Source organism: Trachinotus anak, unplaced genomic scaffold (genome assembly GCF_046630095.1).
Source record: "Trachinotus anak isolate AG129_WGS33_773 ecotype Australia unplaced genomic scaffold, CSIRO_AGI_Tana_v1 ptg000021l, whole genome shotgun sequence".
Lineage (NCBI taxonomy): Eukaryota > Metazoa > Chordata > Actinopteri > Carangiformes > Carangidae > Trachinotus > Trachinotus anak.
In genome coordinates this window covers 3,216,960-3,234,819 of record NW_027273872.1, presented here as the reverse complement: position 1 = coordinate 3,234,819, position 17,860 = coordinate 3,216,960, and the positions used below count along the sequence as shown (strand labels likewise).

General features: G+C 39.7%; 4 protein-coding genes across 4 annotated transcripts; 2 read left to right on the top strand and 2 right to left on the bottom strand.

Annotated features, from left to right (window-relative positions):
• Window positions 1–83: 83 nt before the first annotated feature.
• Window positions 84–3,713, bottom strand: upf3b (UPF3B regulator of nonsense mediated mRNA decay). Its single transcript, XM_071458013.1, has 10 exons — window positions 3,457–3,713; window positions 3,092–3,198; window positions 2,895–3,001; window positions 2,695–2,793; window positions 2,302–2,412; window positions 2,149–2,192; window positions 1,862–2,050; window positions 1,612–1,769; window positions 1,197–1,515; window positions 84–1,108 (listed from the first exon to the last, which is right to left on the bottom strand). The coding sequence occupies exons 1-10, from the start codon at window positions 3,565–3,567 to the stop codon at window positions 950–952; spliced, it is 1,404 nt and encodes a 467-aa protein (XP_071314114.1). The 5' UTR covers window positions 3,568–3,713; the 3' UTR covers window positions 84–949.
• Window positions 3,714–4,663: 950 nt separating this feature from the next.
• ndufa1 (NADH:ubiquinone oxidoreductase subunit A1) lies at window positions 4,664–6,281 on the top strand. Its single transcript, XM_071457849.1, has 3 exons — window positions 4,664–4,914; window positions 5,038–5,127; window positions 6,188–6,281. The coding sequence occupies exons 1-3, from the start codon at window positions 4,813–4,815 to the stop codon at window positions 6,206–6,208; spliced, it is 213 nt and encodes a 70-aa protein (XP_071313950.1). The 5' UTR covers window positions 4,664–4,812; the 3' UTR covers window positions 6,209–6,281.
• A 1,052-nt stretch (window positions 6,282–7,333) lies between these two features.
• nkap (NFKB activating protein) lies at window positions 7,334–11,152 on the bottom strand. Its single transcript, XM_071457848.1, has 8 exons — window positions 10,574–11,152; window positions 9,815–9,895; window positions 9,641–9,705; window positions 9,464–9,559; window positions 9,329–9,371; window positions 9,036–9,242; window positions 8,070–8,219; window positions 7,334–7,821 (listed from the first exon to the last, which is right to left on the bottom strand). The coding sequence occupies exons 1-8, from the start codon at window positions 11,008–11,010 to the stop codon at window positions 7,647–7,649; spliced, it is 1,254 nt and encodes a 417-aa protein (XP_071313949.1). The 5' UTR covers window positions 11,011–11,152; the 3' UTR covers window positions 7,334–7,646.
• A 594-nt stretch (window positions 11,153–11,746) lies between these two features.
• On the top strand, window positions 11,747–16,922 carry zbtb33 (zinc finger and BTB domain containing 33). The gene is made up of 2 exons (XM_071457318.1): window positions 11,747–12,098; window positions 13,439–16,922. The coding sequence occupies exon 2, from the start codon at window positions 13,441–13,443 to the stop codon at window positions 15,334–15,336; it is 1,896 nt and encodes a 631-aa protein (XP_071313419.1). The 5' UTR covers window positions 11,747–12,098; window positions 13,439–13,440; the 3' UTR covers window positions 15,337–16,922.
• Window positions 16,923–17,860: the final 938 nt, after the last annotated feature.

The following is a 17,860-nucleotide window of genomic DNA, read 5'->3' as shown; positions in this document are numbered from 1 at the left end:
TTATTTTAATGTAATTTCCCGGGAGATTTCTTGTATTTTAATCCTGAGCAACTCTCCACCAAAGAGAAAAAAGACACATAAGCTGTAGCAAAGACCTCTTTTATTTCCAGTCAAAATTATGTTAGCATCACCAGCTGTGATTCGGTTTCATGCTGATATGTTTTCATGTTCAGTTTAGTGCATCACAGATGAATGTTTCAGGTGAGTTTCAGATTAGAAAAGGGGGAAGGCCACAGGTGATCACTCTGAAGTGTTCATGCAGGCATGGCTGTCACATGGCAGTCTAGTCAGAAATGGCTATTTCTCCTTTTTTCACTGTGAACTTCGTTATATTGTTCCTGCAAGACTATTTTAAAGTTACAGACCATGGGACATTTAAATAGCTCTGCACATACATTTGGACTGTCTAGCTCCACAGGCAGAGTAAGATGTAATGTCGATGTGTGCAATTCAAAATGAAAATAGCAAAGTTACCACAGAAATCTCTCTCAAGACAATGTGAAAACAATATTTATGAGCTTGGCAAAGGTGAAATGCTGAGTGATTGGAAAGTTAAAGACCTGTGAAGTTATTTTATACCTCCAGACTGTGATTTGGATAAACAAGTTAAAAGTGTGAACAATTTCCATCAGAGAAACAATACTGAAATAAGGTCACTTTGAGTTCACATGGTCCAAGAAACCTTTGGCTTCACCTAATGTGCCCTACAGCCAAACTCTTTCCAAAGGTTACTGTTACCTTTCCTAACAAATAAAACTAAAAGAGGGTCACATTCAGGCACTAAGAGGCTCCACCATCACACTTCTGCCTCTGAGACTGGGAGAGCCAGATGTAGCCCTGCTTCAACTGCAGTGCACGTTGCCCTGAGGCACCACATCGCTGCTCTGAGCCTCACAGGCCTGTCTACCCTCTCCGCACCAAACTTAAAATGCCACAAGTAGAAATCTGCTCAGTCATCTCCTTTGTCAGCCACTTTCTTGGTCTCAGTATCTGGCTTCCTGTCGGCAGAGTTGGATTCAGCTCCTCCTCCTCCTCCTCCTCCTCCTCCTCCTCCTCCTCGATTGCGGCTTCTGGCCCCCGGCTGGTACAGCTGAATAGCAGGACGATCCTGATGCACAGACAAACACTTTTAGAAATACTGAAAGGGAAGAAATGATGAGAAATTACTTGATAATTTGAAAGTCTACAATTGTCACCTTATTTCTTAGCCGCTCCCTTTTGCCACCCTCCTTGTCTTTGGTGAGCTTCTCTGGCCTGTCAGAGTGAGTGGATGCTCCAACATTTTCATCCTTTTTCTTGTCCAAGGCACGATCTTTTTCTCTTTTCACTTCCTCATCCCGCTTCCTGGATGAGTTTTCTCCGTCATGCTGTTCTCTCCTTCTCCGTCGCTCTTCGTCCTGACGCCTGATGCGCTCCTTCTCTTTCTGCCGGCGCTCCTTCTCCCGCTCTCGTTCGCGCTCTCTGTCTCGATCTGGGTCACGCTCCCTGAACTCCTTCCGCCCGTCATCATCCGCTCTGTGTGTAAAGCACAAATCCTGTTTTAAGTATTCTGTTCAAAGTGAAAATGTGTTTTCAAAAAAAAAAAAAAAAAAAAAAGATTAAAAGACTAACTTCCTTCCCCGATCCTCTTTATTGTCAATGTTTTGACGCCTCTTATGATCAGCACTCCCCATGGATCTGTCCTCTTTACTTGGCTTCTCTGGTTTCTTGGTCTTTTCCTTTGGCTTCTCAGAATCAGCATCATCATTTCTGTCTGGCTTCTTCAGGAGCTACACAGTTGAACATATAGACAAAAATCTCAATGAGATATTGGAAATTAAACACAGTTTTAAACTGCTTTACTCCACTGCAGCACACGCACCTTAATTTTTGGTTCTTCTTTAACTTGGTCCTTGTCTTTCTCTGGCAGTTTCTCAAGTCTCTTCATCTTCTCTGCCTCCTTGCGCTTCCTCCTCTCTTCCTCCCTCCATTTACGACGCTCCTCATCCCGCAGACGCTTGCGTTCAAGTTCCCTCCTCCTTCTCTCTTCTTTCTTTTCCTCCCTGAGTCTCTGAATGGCAGTGAAACAGGACATGAGTCCACCCTTCATCATGCAATCTAACATAACTAACATAAGAAAAGATATAATAGAACACCACACTGTTTTACCTGTTTATTCTTCAGGAAGTCCAGCAGAGGAGTCGTTTTTTTAGCTTGAAGGAAGATAAAAAGTTGAATTATCCTTAGAACAGTGTGTCTTTTTTAGTATGTATACACTGATATTTCAGGTGCATCTTTTAATTTAAGGAACTTTTACCATACCTACAAGTTCCTTTGATTTTGCCTCAATCTCTTCCAACAGGGTCTCCGGTGTTGATGTCAACTTTTCTTCATCTCCATTATAATATTCAAGGAACTTCTTGTAATCAGGATCTTAAAGAAAATGACATACAGATAAACAGCCTGCTGCCTCCAGAACTGCTCCTCTGTAGCTTTACATGAACTGAAGAACAGCTGATTTTAGATACAACATCAAACAGCACTAATCAAAACAGTTTTTCCTGATTTGTTCACATTAAAAACTGGCAAATCTAGCCATAAACATGCAGTACACAGAACAAATACTAATGGTTATCCCAATAAAATATTCTAACTGAACCTCATTTTGTAATTACAACAGGATAAAACATGCACTTCATCAGTAAATATCTTTACCTTCAGTAATTGTTCCACATTTTGCATCCTTTTTCTTACTTCTTTTCTTGGCAGTCTTTTGAAAGGGTGCAAACTCTACAATGGCAGGATACTCTTGTCCTGTTGCAGACAAGAATTATGTGGACAAACATGAAGCCTCAATTCATTACTAGCAGAATCCTTAGGTTTGTTTATTTTGCTCCAATTCATTCTCTTCATACCTCTGTTGTCAATGAATACATATCCATCAAATCGATCTCTGAAGAGGACTATATCATCTTGATTTTTGAAATTGATGTAAGCCCTTGCGAAGAGGTGAGGGTAAAGGCTGAAAGGACAGAATAATCATGTCAGGTTTAACTACCAGAGGAACATGTAATGTTGTTTTAAATGATAAAATGTCTTCGGAGTAATTCACCTGGTGTCATTGGAGAAAAACTCCAGGTAGTCCAGCTCTGGGAGTGGTTGCAGCTGCTCTTCCAGCTCCTCCTTGGTCAGGCTTGGTGGTAATCGCCTGATAACGATCTGGGAAAAACATTATTGTGTAGTGTAGATATTAGCACAGCTTGGGGAATAATCAGACTGAGAAAAAGACAGCAACAGCTAGCTGATGTTGACTTATAGTTGGGTGATACTTTGACTAGTTTCCACTCACTTTATCATTTCCAAACCAGAAATGATAAAGACAGCTCATGAAAAACTTGCTGTCATATCATGAAACTATTAGTACTTTCAACTAACTGGTTTATAGCAACCGAAGCTAACGTAGCTAGCAAGTTTCACCTTTGTCATGGTCTCTTTCTTTTCCTTGGACTTCTCCGTCTTTTCTCCATCTTCGCACTTTATTTCCACTTTTTTCTCCTTCGGTCGAGTGTTTTCTTTATCTTCCTTCATGGCTGAAAAATCTACTTTGAGGCGCGGTTGAATTTCATCTCATCCCGCAGACTTGTTTACTTTTTTTAGCAAGTTAGCCGGCTAGTAGCAAACGAACTAACCGTAACTTCCTCTCTGGTGTTTGGCCGCGCAGATCAGTATCCCCGCCGGCGGAGGGCGCTGTAATTAAAAACGGACGCACACCGAGAAGTTCTAATTATGAATAAATTTAAATTTTATTTGTCCAAATTTCATTTTCTATATTTTTTTTAACTTTCACACAAATTTGACTGAAATGCTTCCTTTCCTGGTTTTCTTCTATTGCTTCTATTTTATCTAAAAATGATCAGCCAAAATAAAACTTCCTGTCTATCGGCTGCCCTTCAAAATAAAACTTCCTGTCTATCGACTGCCCTTCAAAATAAAAGCAAGTTTGACTCGTCTGGGCAGGTTATTTTGTATGTGGTGGAAAATAACAACGCACATTTACTTCAATACTGTACAATTTTGATGTACCTGTACCTTACTTTGGTGTTTCTATTGCATCATAATACATTAAACTATACGGCTACCATTTTGATATATTTCATTGATTAAATAATAATAATGGTTCTTGTGGTTATTACACTTGTCATGTTGCAGTGGTTAGGTTCGTTGTGTTGACTGTAAAATGGGCCTGAATTTCACAACTCCTGTGACTTGATAAGTTATGTTTGACGCCGAGTAAACTTTTCTAGAAACATCAAATGTGTAATGTGAGAGCGCAATTTCTTTTCACACAAATATTTAAAAACTATAGCAACATTTATCAGTTGTTTGAAACATGTCAAGAGATATATGCCCGATTTTTCTTTTTCTCACCCTTTTGGTTTCTCTTAGTTCACTTTATTCTGCTTGTTTTTTGTTTTTTTTTTAGCTGTTCTCAATTAACTTACTGAGATAAGTTGCTGTCTTGTATCGCATTATGTTATTTTTCTATTTGAGAACTTTATAATAGAAATGAATGGTTAAAAAAAAGGCGTGGTTATTTTTATGTCATGAAGGATTTTTTTTTTTTTTTTTTTTTTTTTAATCAGAGCTGACGCTGCTTTTCTTTTGAAAAACACGGAACAGGAAGTGCTTCTTCTGTGGTGGAGCAGTTGAGGTCATCCGGGCGGTCGACATTTTGTTAGCTTCTTAGCAAAATAAACTGTCAAAGGCAGTCTCTGGGCGACTCGGTTGTCCTCACAGTTGCTCCTAGTCGCCGGACAGCTGAACCTTGAGATCATGTGGTATGAAATCCTGCCCGGCTTCGCCATCATGACCGTGTGTATGATCATTCCCGGCGTCGCCACCGCGCAGATCCACAAGTTCACCAACGGAGGAAAGGTGAGCAGGATGCCGCCTGCTAACGCGGCTGCGGCCGTGCTAACAAGCAGAGCGGGAACACATGTAAACATGCTGCACGTCTGTGTTTCTGTGCTTCAGCGTGTTTTATGAAAACTCCCGCAGGAGAAGAGAATCGCTCGGGTTCCGTGGCAGTGGTACCTGATGGAGAGAGACAGGCGGGTGTCAGGGACCGGACAGCACCATCAGTCCAAGGTGAGAGTCCGTGGGCCGAAACCACAAACACTACAGTTTGCACTCTGCAGTTTTCTTTGTTTTATATGAAACATAACAAGACAGAAAAACTACAGACAACTGCACATATGTTAAAAACCTACAGGACACATGCACAGATGTTGGTATCCCAGCACGAAGGGAAAATGGACTTCTACGTGCTTTAAATAAGTAAAAGCATTACTTCTAATTTAATTTAGTCAAATCCAAGGTAATAGTTCATGTAGCAGAGGTTGCACACATTTAAAAAAAAAAAAAAAAGTCTAGTGCAATGCTGACATCAAGATTAGGCTGTTTTTTAGCTTAGTTTATCATCTGATTGCATCTGAAAATGACATAAAACTAAACTAAAATGACAAAAATACAGTATTATTTCTAATATACTGCTTTGTCAGTTAAACTTCTCACTTTGTTGAACAGGGTCACTTGGTTCAGAAATTAAATCAATTCTCACACAAGATCACTGCATTGTAAAATCTGTAAAATATTGAGCATAATAGCAACTAATGTTTTCAGGATGATGTTAGTACACTACTCATTTAGTTCAGTGAAACAATCCACACACAAAATCATAAAACAATAATGATTTCTGATATTGCTACTACCACCTACCCCTGAACAATGAGATTACAACCAGTCATTTTTAGTTGGATTACTGACTTTAAAATCCTAAATGGTTCAAAAATAAACAAAACAAAATAAAAAAAATGATTAAATGGATTTAGAGAATTTTGTATCTCGCATTATGAAGGTTTATTAAAATGTCCTGCTAGTGAAATATTTTTGTCCAATAAACAAATAAACCTAAAATAGCATATAAACTGACCATTCCAGTAGAATTTGCACATGAAAACATGCTTAAACAACATTAATCACCACACAGGTGTCTAAACATTGGACTGACTGACCTCCACTCAGGTTACAGGTCGACAGAGATCCACAAGAAATCACAAAGAATCACCAGAATCCATATTCTGATAAAATGTTTAAGTTATTTGTAACATTTCAGAGACTGTTCTAATCTTTTCTTCTTTCTCAACAGGGACTTGAGAACATCCACTGATGACCAGGGATATGAAGACCCTGATGAGCAAAACGTTCTTTGTTGTACATTAAAAGATTATATTTAACATTCAGCTGTTTTGTTTTTGTGGTCTTTTAAAGCAGATGTCCCTGTTATCAATTAAACTGTTCCATACTGGAAAACTTTTGAGGCTTCTGGAGTCATATGTTGAATCTAAAAAACAACAAAGAAGTAAAGTAATGCTGCCCACATATTGTGGATTTTGTGGACATCTGAAGTGTCTCGTCCTGGTCTTCAAAGCTTTATTACAGTCAACTGAGAAAACTCAAACTAATTTCATTGTTCTGACTGATATTAACAGTGAAGGCCTCTACCTGCTTGTCCACAGACGCTCGAACAGCTAGTTTATTAATCAGTTTGCTGGTCAACAGAAAATTCCAGCTCACTGTCCAGCTGTACTGATAATTGGTTAATCATTTAGACAAATTATAATGCAAAATTTAAAAAAAATCCTTTTAAATGTGAGGACTTGACTTTGCACTTTAGATTGTTGGTCAGACAAAACAAGACACTTGAAAACATCACCTTGGGTTTTGAGAACACAGATGTGCGAAGAACATCTTTAAGAATTTTATGTCATTTATTAAATTAATAATAACTTAAAAAAAACCCTATTGGTTATAAGAGCCATGTCCAAAATATCACACAATTAAGAGGTGGAAAACAACAAAACTGAATTACATTTTAATCAATAGGTGCCAATATACACCAGTGTAAGTAAACTGGTTGGAACAGGACAGAGAACTTCAGTTATTCCACTATTAGTGTTCTACACTGACCATTAACCAGCTTTAGTAGTAGGTCAGGTGAAGCTGCACAGTCACACAGTATAATCTGATATTTAAAAGACTGCTGTAATTCAGTGGTTCACAGCCTTGGTTTTTGGAAAACAGGAAAGCAGAAAAAACATTTATGCAACACAAAACTACATCAAGATTTTCAGACTCTTTGCTTTTTGACTCAGTTACTTTTTGTTTAAATCTCTTAGGACATCTAAGATATTGAGCTAAAATTAGCAAACTGAAAACTAGAATAGAAAACTAATTGAAGTGTAGAATTGCACCCGAGTACAGTACATCTAAAAGAAATGTGAAAACAACAAGGTGACTTAGTAATGAAAATTTATTTGCCATTCTCTTCAGGATAATATGCAAACATTTACAAAAGGAAATTATGGTTGAACACATTGGGAGACTAGTTCCAGCAGGGAAATAGGATGGACACTAACAATACAACATACTTTTTCAGAATCTCATGTATACACATTTCTTTACAGCTAAAATCGTCTCTCCACACTGGACCTTCCCCTAAAACTGAATGTGATGATCCCCAAAATAAACACCTGAAGTCACAGGACAAACAGTAACGGTGTCTGATAAAAGGGAATCTGACAGAGTAAACTGTGGAAACGTGATGTTCACTTCTCCTCCTTGCCTTTGGTTTTCCTGTACACCATTTCCCTGAAGCTCGACAGGATCTTGCTCTCTCTCTTCCTCCTCTCCTCCTGGTTGAAAGATGCCAGAGCTCTCTTTTCATCGGCACTGTAGATCTGGTTTTCCTTTCTCAGACGCACAGCCTCCATACGGCGATGTCTGCAGGGTCACGTGAGAAATTGTCAGCATTACATAAAGTTACTGCTATATTCAAGATAGCAGCTAAAATATATTGATACTCCTGGAGGCAAAATGTCATGTAATTTAAAATAAATATAATTATATTTGTGAGAGATATGTATAGATATGTAGATGATGCTGACACCTGAAACACTGAATTGCTGCTGTACAAATAGTATCATGAGCAAAGTGAGAGTTTTAAAGTCCAGCTTCTAAGCTTCATGTACCTGCTGCCGCTCATCACGTAACCAGACTTCTCGAAGTTTGCGATCTCCTCGCTGGTGAGACCGATCTCTCCTCTTCTCGGGATACGTTTGCCTGCTTTCACGTACTCCGCCATCGCAGCACCTTCACCTGGCAACAGCGCGTGACCAAAACTGGAGGAAGAGAAAAATGCACTTAATAAACAAGCAGAATTTGCTTTTTCTTAACAAAAGATTGGTTCATACAACTGCTTGTCGACTTCTAACAATCATTTGCATTATCAATTAATCTGCTGATTATGTGGTGTCCAAAACCCAAAGTTATTCAGTTTACTATCACAGATGGAAAAAAGAAAACTAGCCAAAATTCACGTTTCAGAAGCTGGAATCTGTGAAATTATTCTAAAAAAAATGACTTAAATCATTAGAAAACTGTTGTTAATTATTGTCAATCATCAATTAATAAACCAGTCACTTCAGCTCACCCACCATCATGTCTCTAAAATTGTATTTTGTTTTTCACCATATCAAGTAAGGCTGAAATGAGCAGTTGATAATTAATAAGTCATTTGAAAGAAAAATAATCGGCAACAGTTTAGCATCAATTTACTGGAGCAAAACTGGCTACACTAATCGTGGAATAACTGGCTGCAGAGTTTGGACATATCTTCTGTATTTGTAATCAGACCACAGCGCAACGACAAGAGGCTGAACATCGTTTTAAAGCTGAGGGCTGGAATATGCTACAAAACTACTGTCGTCTTGTTTGGAGCTTTGTGAAAACAGACACAGGTTGTATGTCGATAGCACTTTTTCTGCTCTAAGCTGCACTCACACACAAAAGAAACTCAGCCTTGTGGCATCGCTTCCTATTTTTCTATCAGGGAGCTGGCTGTGTTTTTATTGTGAAAATTCCAATCACAATAACTTAACTGCGCTAGAAATGTAACATAAACTGCAAGAAGAGGGGTTAGTGTGAGAAAGACTCACTCCAAAGGTCTTTCATCCTGGGACATGTGGGTGAGTGGGGCTTCGGGGCCGACCATGTGCTCATCTATGCAGGTTTTCTCCACCCACATCACCCCGTTGGGATCCTCTTCCTCCTCCTCCTCCTCCTCCTCCTCAGACTCCTCGCTGCTGGACGCGCTGGACTCCTTACGACTCTTCTTTGCCTTCTTCTTCTTGGACTTCTTGGACCTGTTAGGAAACATGTGATGGTGGAGGTTAATCATCTCCTCGCTTTCTGTTTCAGTGAAGCACGTAGCTGCTTTTTTCACACTTACTTTTTGCTCTTCTTTTTCTTCTTCTTCTTCTTTATTTCTTCTTCTGGAAGATAAAAACATGACAGTTCAGCTTATAAATCTGATGAAACTGAGACTGAAGCTTTTTTTTAAATGAATGTGATGACAGTGTCTCACCATCTGATTCTGATTCCAGCTCACTGTCCTCTGAGTGCTTCTTGTTCTTTTTTTTCTTTGATTTCTTCTTCTTCTTCTTTTTCTTCTTCTTCTCTTCTGTTAAAGACAGACAGGATTCCATGTGAATCCAAATGATACAGGATGTCCCTGCGATTTATTAATATTCCATCACTTTACCTTCTGAGCTGGACTCTGAGCTGCTGTTTTTCTCGTCTTCTTCAACTGGTGTGAATTCATCAGAGCTGGTAGAAACAAAATAAGAAAAATGTGAACTTCCTGTAGTCTCATACTCCTCCAATAACAATATAATACACTGAACTTGTTGTTATAAAGGAGAGATTCTTGACTTACTCTGGTTCTTTCACTCTTGGTGAATATCCCCAAACTTCAGGACAACCTAACTCCCCGATCCTCTCCCTCTCTTGAAGACGCCTGTAACACACGGACAGATGCAAAAGGTTATGTTTCAGGTTAACAAAAAAAAATCTGAAAAAAAAAAGTAAGTTGGAAAAATCTTTGAAGCAACATATCAATCACTTCCTCTAATAATTTAAAACCCAAGTAACTCATCTTTTTTAGGATCAGCAGTGGAAAAGTTCAACAATTAAATGTTTGCAATGCCAGAAAATATCCATATTAATATTGTGATAATAATCTCAAGCATAATGCCTCGTCCTGGTTGGTAATTTAAGAGAAACACTCCAGTTGTGTGGTTAACATGGACATTGAAGTAAACAAGCACATGAAGGAATCTTTTCAGGAATAAAGTTGCTGAAATCATAAAATCACCACTTCCAACTGTGACATTTTGTCAATTTTGACAAGACTGACTGTCTCTGTTTTGCTTCATTATAAATGTAATATTTGAAATCTTTTATCTGCCTGTCTTATGAAACAATATTTCGGCATATTGCTTCGGGTTATGGAAACATCTGCAATGGCAAGTTCTACTTTGGTTGCTTTAGCAGTGTTTTCCTTTTTTGTTCTGCTGAGGTTTTGACAAATCATTTTCTAATCTGTTCGCCCAGACTCTTCAGTGGAAGTTCAACCATCAACTGCTGAACTGATCCTTTCATTATTACTCAATAAGGGAATAAAGTTCCGCTGTACCTGGCGATGAAGGCTTCCTGTCTCTGTCTCTGAGCGTCGTCCCGCTGCTGCTCATAGTAGTACTCATCTCTAAAGCTGCCGTGCTTCCCCGGGGCGTCCCGCTGCTCGGCCCAGTGGCTGTGACTGCTGTTGTGGGTGGTGGTGTTGTTGTTGTGCCGCTCCCTGGACCGGGACCGGGACCGGCTGCGACGGGGGCTTCCTATGCGAATCCGCCTGATGTTTCTCGCCTCCCGGAACCGACGCTCCCGTTCTTCGCGTTCCCGCTCTCTGTTCCGCGGCTTCGGGAGTTTGGGCCCAAAGCTGTCCGGGGACAGGCTCCGCTCTCGGCTGTCGCTGCGATCGCGGCTGCGGGAGCGGGAGCGAGTCCGGTGTCTCCGAGGCCGAGGACTGCGAGGCCCCCCGCCGCCGTCAGAGCTCGACCTGTCCGACAGAGGCATACCGACCGACCGCTTCAGACGTAAACAGCGCAAGCTAAAGTTTAAAGAGCTGTATTTAAAGGGAGAAGGTCAGAGAACTCCACTAACTGCGCCCTGCTTTCCTAATGTACGCAAGCAAAACAAGCGTCCGTCCCCAAATAGAGACCGGGTCGTCTTAACCATGCAATACACATGGTTCCGCCCATTCTTTATTATAATATATTTAAGTTTATCAGAAAATAAATTAATACAGCAAATTTGCGGGAATAATCAGATACTTAAACAACTTCTTTAGTATCCCATAACTTTTTAAGGAACTTATTTTATTTTATTTTATTTTATTTTATTTTTACAATAAGGAAAATACCATTTAATTGTTTATATCATAACGTTACAAATGTAATATTGTGTCAGGTGAGTATAGTAAACCTACTTTTTATGTTTTATTTTTATTTTATACTTTTACCACAGATTTTCACTTGTAATTACATTGAATGTTTCTTGTGTATCTTGTGTGTTTGAATGTGCTGTGAGCAGGTATTTCCTCTGTATTTTTTAATCTGTTCTTATGTCTGTAAAACATGTTTTGCTGTGAGTAGCTGGTTCAGTACTAAGCCATTCATTGACAATGCAAGAACAAACAGCAAACAGATGTATAAGAGTAGAATATAACAGCAAGACAATAAAAAAATAATAATTTTTCAGTTTCTTTGACAGGCACGAACTTCAACTTGATACACAAAGACATAAACATGAAACAGGTTCGAGAAAACTGAGCCTTTTATTTTGAAGGTGAACCGGTAGTTATCCCGACACAAAAAGAGCAGAGTTTTCTACTGAAATAATATTCATACCCATGATCCAGAAGCTATTTCGCTGTTGCCAACCTGTTGTTTATCACAGTAAAATGTTTTATTATAATGCCGTGTAGTTTGAATTGTGTGTGTGTTAAAGCCACACTGCGGCGACTCCTTGTGGCTGGTCGGTTAGCGGGGAGCAGCAGGGGGAGCCTGTCTGCCGTTAGCCATTGTTTGTAGCCAGATAATTTACTTTCTGCAGGAGGTGCTGGCTGCTCTGCTCAGTCGTGGCTGAAAACATCAAAGTTGCAGGTAAACAGGATTCATTTCAAACCAGAAAGCTCGGAAATAATGATGTATTCATTGCGGTGCTGGTGCTGTGTAGCTAACAGGATGCTAGGCCGCGCTGTGCCCTTTCATTAAAGAGGAAGAGGGAAGGAGCTAGCGTTACCTTTTGTTAGCTGGCTAACAACGGCGTTTAAACAACACCAATAACAACAATAACAGATCTCTCAAAGTAAGTAATCTCCTCCTGAAGGCAAACAAACGCAGTTTCCCGCTTGTGCGATGTCATACGAGTCTAACATTTCAGCTAGTTACTACAAGTTTCACAAACTATAATTTAGCTAAAGTAACGTTTTTGTTTTTGTTCCCTGATTAACAAAACTATTTTAAATAACGTTTGTTCACACTCGTGGTCTAAACGTTCCCGTTTGCATCAAAGACTTATTAAACATTCAATAGTTTATTCTAGTAATAATGAATTTGTAACTGTCCTAAAGAGAAGTCAGATTTTAACAGTTAGAGTTAAACAGTTAAGATAATGTGGTCGAACAAAACAGCCCTGCAGTAAATCCCGTCTTTATTCACCAGTTTGAGAGCTGCTGGTTCACCTGTATGGTCATTTTGAAGCGCAGGCTCTCAAACCGACAGGTGTTTCTCTGGTGTGGCCCACCTCTGTGATATCAGGCTGGGCTCAATGGAAGAAACACATCTCAGTAGCACACAGTACAACTCAAGAGCACCACAAATTGCAGCCTCCGACATGATCATACAGTTCAGGGCTGCATTGGTTTTAGTTTTAGCTAGGTGTTCCTAATAAACTGAGTGTATGTTGACATAGCATAGGAAAGTTCACTGTTAAGAAGTTTGTTCACCAGAGAACAGCGGCAAGTTTTTAATGCACAAATATCAATATTGGCCTCAAAAATCTTCTGTTGTTCAGGCAATTTAAAACATATCTTTCAACACATGACATGTCAGTCTAAGTAACCGTGAACTTAAATCAACACTTATTAAAAAAAAAAAAACAAGCAACTGTCATGCACGTAGGACTTACTGCAGTATTAGACTGCCACAGTTTGAGCTAGCTATTACACTGAAAACTGAGTTCATATGTGAAAAAGAGAACTAGGACAGAGGCGTTTGTGATTAAATTTCCTGTAACAAACTTCCTGGATTGTTCTGTTGACAGCTGTTTGAGTTTAAGAGTTTAGAACCAGAAAAGCCAGCTATAGAAATGGCCAACGCTGAATTTGAGCCAACTCTTAAACTGAATGTTTTGTTGAAGCACTAGTGTAATTAACTGACTGTTGCTGTGCATTTATAAGTGTGATTCTGATGTGTTCTTTTCGATCTTTTTCCCTCTGCAGACATGCCAAGTCTAAAGCTGATATCTGCGACAGACACACAGTATCCAGCAGCTGTGCTGAAGTCAATGAATGAGCAGAGAAATCATGGATTATTTTGTGATGTCACCATCATCATACAGGACAAGAAATTCAGAGCTCACAAAACAGTTCTGTCTGCCTCGAGTACGTATTTCCACCAGCTCTTCAGTGTAGCTGGACAAGTGATCGAGTTAAACTTTATCAGAGCAGAAATCTTTGAGGAGATCCTCAATTACATGTACAGCTCCAAGATTGTCCGTGTGCGCTCTGACATGCTTGAGGAGCTCATAAATGCTGGACAGATACTGGGGGTGAAGTTCATTGCAAACTTGGGGTCACCATTATCACAAGTCAAGGGTCTCCCCGGTTTGTCTAAAGAGGCTGAAAGCAAAAGTGACACATCCACAGAGATGATGCCGATCATCACGGAGTCCTTCTCAATATCTGCAGAGGAATTCAATCAGACAAGCAGAACCGCAGGTAATGACGAGGACTCGGACAGTGATGTGATGTTTGTCTCACAAACAGATGCTCAAACCAGAGCAACCAATCAGAAAACCAACTCTGGTGAGATCATTGATGTGGATGTAGCTGATTCAGAAAATGTAGCATCAAAGCAAAATGAAGAATCAAATCATGACGTTCCAAAAAATAAAGAAAAAGCCGCAGCCACCGTGAGACCAGATGCTACAAAGACTCCCAGTATCAGCTGTCGTGACGCCAGTTTGCCAGACAGCAGCCCTCTGCGCAGTCCAGACTCCAGCTCCAATAACTCGTCTTCCCCTGCCAGAGTTTCCTCAGGAAGTGCTCCCACAACACCAGCCAGGTCAAGCAGTTTCACCCCCGAGCCCTCGAGTGCCTCTCAGTCTCAGTCTGCTGACAACAGCGATATAATGGGAGTCCACAAGAAACAAGTCTCTACTTCATCTCAGCAGGGGAATTGTAAAATAAGGCTCTTGGATGTTTCTGTAAGCCCAGCTAATCAAGCTAACATTCCCAAATCAGCAATAGCAGCAAAAAAGACAGTGACTCTGAATACAGCCACAGAGATTGATTCCATTTCTTCAGGCTGTAAAGTGTATGCCAATATTGGAGAAAATACTTATGACATTGTCCCTGTAAAGGAAGATCCAGGTGAGGGAGGCTCAAAAGCCAATAAAGGGAAGAGATCGTTAATGGCGACACCTTTGAAACCCTTTGATAAAACATCCCCGTCGCCAAAGGTCGGCCCAAACAAAAAGAGGACCAAAACTGAGCTGGAGGATCACTACGAGTTAATCATGGATGGGAAGACTTTCTACGTGTGCATCGTCTGCAAGCGCCCCTACGTGTGTCTAACGAGTCTCCGCCGTCACTTCAACACCCACTCGTGGGAAAAGAAGTACCCTTGTCGCTACTGTAACAAAGTCTTTGCCTTGGCAGAGTACAGAACTAAACATGAAATCCACCACACAGGAGAGAGGAGGTACCAGTGCTTGTTGTGCAATGACATGTTCATAAACTACCAGTTACTGTCCACCCACTGCAAGCAAGTCCACAACCAGGATCCCAGCGGGAGGAAAGAGAAAGACGACGCTGACAACAATTTATACCGACTGCTGCCGTGTAAAACGGTGCAGATGAAGCCGTATTCATGGACGACTGAAGGGCCGGGGGTCCCTGTCATCTCTGAGGATGGCAGCGTCCATCACATAACCACAGGCGGTGAAGATGTCCACTCTTCCACCCAGAGCAGGATGTTGAACTGGGACGACATCTTCATCGAGCCCGACGCACACATGACGCCTGATGCCCAACCCCCACCCCAACCAGGGTCAACCATAAGCACTCCTCCACAAGGCACCACAGAGTTTGACTTCGTTATACCAGAGACCTACTGAGCAACACTCGCTGCTCCATTACCTGTGCCTTTTAGGTGCCCCCACCCTTTTTTTCTCCTTGGTTTCATGTCAACAATATTCTGTAATTTCAAAAGTGCAAGGTCCGGTCACATTGGTTTTTCCATTTAACGAAGACTTGTGGTGTAATATTGTATATGTGATGCAGATCCACACGGTTAAAGCTGATCATAGCTGAACTGAATCAGCTACAGTCAGCTGAAGACTGCAACAGAACAGGAAATGGATGCTCGAATTTGTCTGTCGTGTCGGCTTAAATTAAATTGAAAAGGAGACGGAGCATTTGGCGGAAGTGTAATGTGACCGTACCTTTACTCACATTCCTACTTTTGCAATAGCCTTGATATTTGGTATCATTGGAATAAATGATAACGACATTAGCAACTACACATAAAGGTGGTTCACGTGCAAAAATCAGAAACTGACCCAGAAAAGCAAGAGGTTCTTAAGGCATAACTCAATAGTTGTAATAAAAAGGCAAAAAAGGTAATGTTCATTTGAATCATCACAGTATGAGTGAAGTTGCAGCCGTTGGAGGCTCAGTCTGATGTTGATGCCTAATGTCCGTTTGGTGTTCAGCCACACGTTCTGTCTCAGCCAGAAAGTTTCAGCTGAAGGCTCTGAAGCACAAAGTGTTGAAATGAAACATTGAAATAGTACTTTGTCTTGTTTCAGCAATGATTCTTAACATTTAGGCCATGTTTCCGAAATCAGTTAATGATGCCGAGCAGCCCACCGAGCCCCATTTAATAAAATAGAAATGGGGTTACCTACTTAAGAGTGTGAAACCTCAGTTGACAATTATGTAACCAGGTGACCTTTTTTTTCTGGTCAGGAAACATTGACGCATTTCTGATTCGAATAAAACACACGAGTTCCCTCACAATGGAATAAATAAGGTTGTTCAAATGCATCATCAGCTAATATATCAATCATGACTCTCAGCCTGTTTTTAATCAGATGGAAATTTTAACAGACACAAGGATTTGCTAGAATGATCGATCCTGGTCTCCATTTGAGACCTAATTCTGTACAAGAGAATATGATCTGAAATATATTTTTTTTAATTATGTTATTGTTGGCGAGCCCACATGTGGGTATTGTGGCAGGGAAAATATACGATGCTTATTTAATTTTTTAAGTGGTTGATAAACAATTATGGTTTATTTTTTGTCCATTTAACACCTGTTTTATTTTAATGCACCTTTACATTTTTGCGTCTTATGATTTCCATGTTGTTGTTTTTTTATATGAAATGTTTTTTAATGCCGAAATCTGATGGCTACATACTGTAGGCTAGAGATTTTGCATACAAATGTGATGATAGGATTGACATAAACTGAGAATTATTTCAGTCCATATGGATAGCACTTAGCTTTGGGTCATGCAGAATATTTTTTTTTTTTTTTTGGTAATATTTTTTTTATTTCTTCCTGTTTTTCCATTGTCAGAAGGTAGTGATTGGTCAGTATGAAAAAGTAAGTAGTGCTAACATGGGAATCTATTCTACTTCATGTCATTCAATAAAATCATGCAGATTCTCTTTTTTAATAAACAGATTAACATGGGTGTGTGATGTACAGTATATATTTGTTTTAACCTCAGTCTTTTTGTTTACTTTCAGATGTATTTATTAGGTTTATAGCATAAACAAAATGAGATAGATATTAAATACTCGGGTCCTTTGGCATTTACCAAGATGTCCTTTTTCTTTCAGTTAGCGATGAGGATTATGTGACGGTAAATAAATTATTTTACTATCTTAACATTACTGTCTTGCAGTATGAGCCTATAAAAGTCTGCTGTTTTATTTACTGTGTTGTGTCGTTGTAGTGTTGCTACAAGAGCAAACATTTCGTCTCAGAAAGAAAAGTACACCAGTGGTGCCAGTTTATTAGGTACACCTAGTTAAAATTAAACCAGTCTAATATGACCTGCGATACTTTAATGAAGATGATAATGTTCAGTTTTTGTTGATTCAGTTGTATTATCATTTATAGGGTGGGGTTGTGTTGCTGATGCGTTATAACAAAGAGGTGTTTCTGTTATTTAACCTGCAAAACTGTCTGTTGCATTAGATTGCATTAGTCTTAGCTAGATGTAGCTAATAAACCAACAATAGGTGGTTATAAGAAAAAACAAGTCTAAAGTGATACAGAATCCTGTTCGTACAGCTCTGGAAGATGATGGAAGAGTTGAATTCACTAATATGAGAAAGATTTGTAAATTTCCCTATTTCTTGTCTCGTCCCTTAAACATAATGTTGATTCATACCTTGTTAATTTAGTTAAACAACAGTAAGAGTCTATACTCTAAGGCACAGTGGAGCTTTAAGCTAAATGTTAAATTATGTGAAAATGCTAACATGCTGATTAAATTTTAATGGAAATCCATCGAACAGCTGCTGAGACATTTCAACATAAAACCAAAATGTTTATCTAATGGTGTCGCTACAGGAAAAGTCAAGCGGATCACCAACGTCAGTGGGTTTCTTCCTCTGGGAACC

What these genes read in the sequence shown, in the direction of transcription:
- upf3b (XM_071458013.1), bottom strand. Translation starts at nt 3,567, where the DNA reads ATGAAGGAAGATAAAGAAAACACTCGACCGAAGGAGAAAAAAGTGGAA. An exon ending in TTTTTCTCCAATGACACCAG is followed by an intron (nt 3,002 to 3,091) that starts GTGAATTACTCC and finishes CTGTCCTTTCAG; the next exon opens with CCTTTACCCTCACCTCTTCG. An exon ending in ACTTCCTGAAGAATAAACAG is followed by an intron (nt 2,051 to 2,148) that starts GTAAAACAGTGT and finishes ACTGCCATTCAG; the next exon opens with AGACTCAGGGAGGAAAAGAA.
- ndufa1 (XM_071457849.1), top strand. Translation starts at nt 4,813, where the DNA reads ATGTGGTATGAAATCCTGCCCGGCTTCGCCATCATGACCGTGTGTATG. An exon ending in AGTTCACCAACGGAGGAAAG is followed by an intron (nt 4,915 to 5,037) that starts GTGAGCAGGATG and finishes AAACTCCCGCAG; the next exon opens with GAGAAGAGAATCGCTCGGGT. An exon ending in GACAGCACCATCAGTCCAAG is followed by an intron (nt 5,128 to 6,187) that starts GTGAGAGTCCGT and finishes CTTTCTCAACAG; the next exon opens with GGACTTGAGAACATCCACTG.
- nkap (XM_071457848.1), bottom strand. Translation starts at nt 11,010, where the DNA reads ATGCCTCTGTCGGACAGGTCGAGCTCTGACGGCGGCGGGGGGCCTCGC. An exon ending in GCTGGAATCAGAATCAGATG is followed by an intron (nt 9,372 to 9,463) that starts GTGAGACACTGT and finishes TTTATCTTCCAG; the next exon opens with AAGAAGAAATAAAGAAGAAG. An exon ending in CAGGATGAAAGACCTTTGGA is followed by an intron (nt 8,220 to 9,035) that starts GTGAGTCTTTCT and finishes CTCTTCCTCCAG; the next exon opens with TTTTGGTCACGCGCTGTTGC.
- zbtb33 (XM_071457318.1), top strand. Translation starts at nt 13,441, where the DNA reads ATGCCAAGTCTAAAGCTGATATCTGCGACAGACACACAGTATCCAGCA.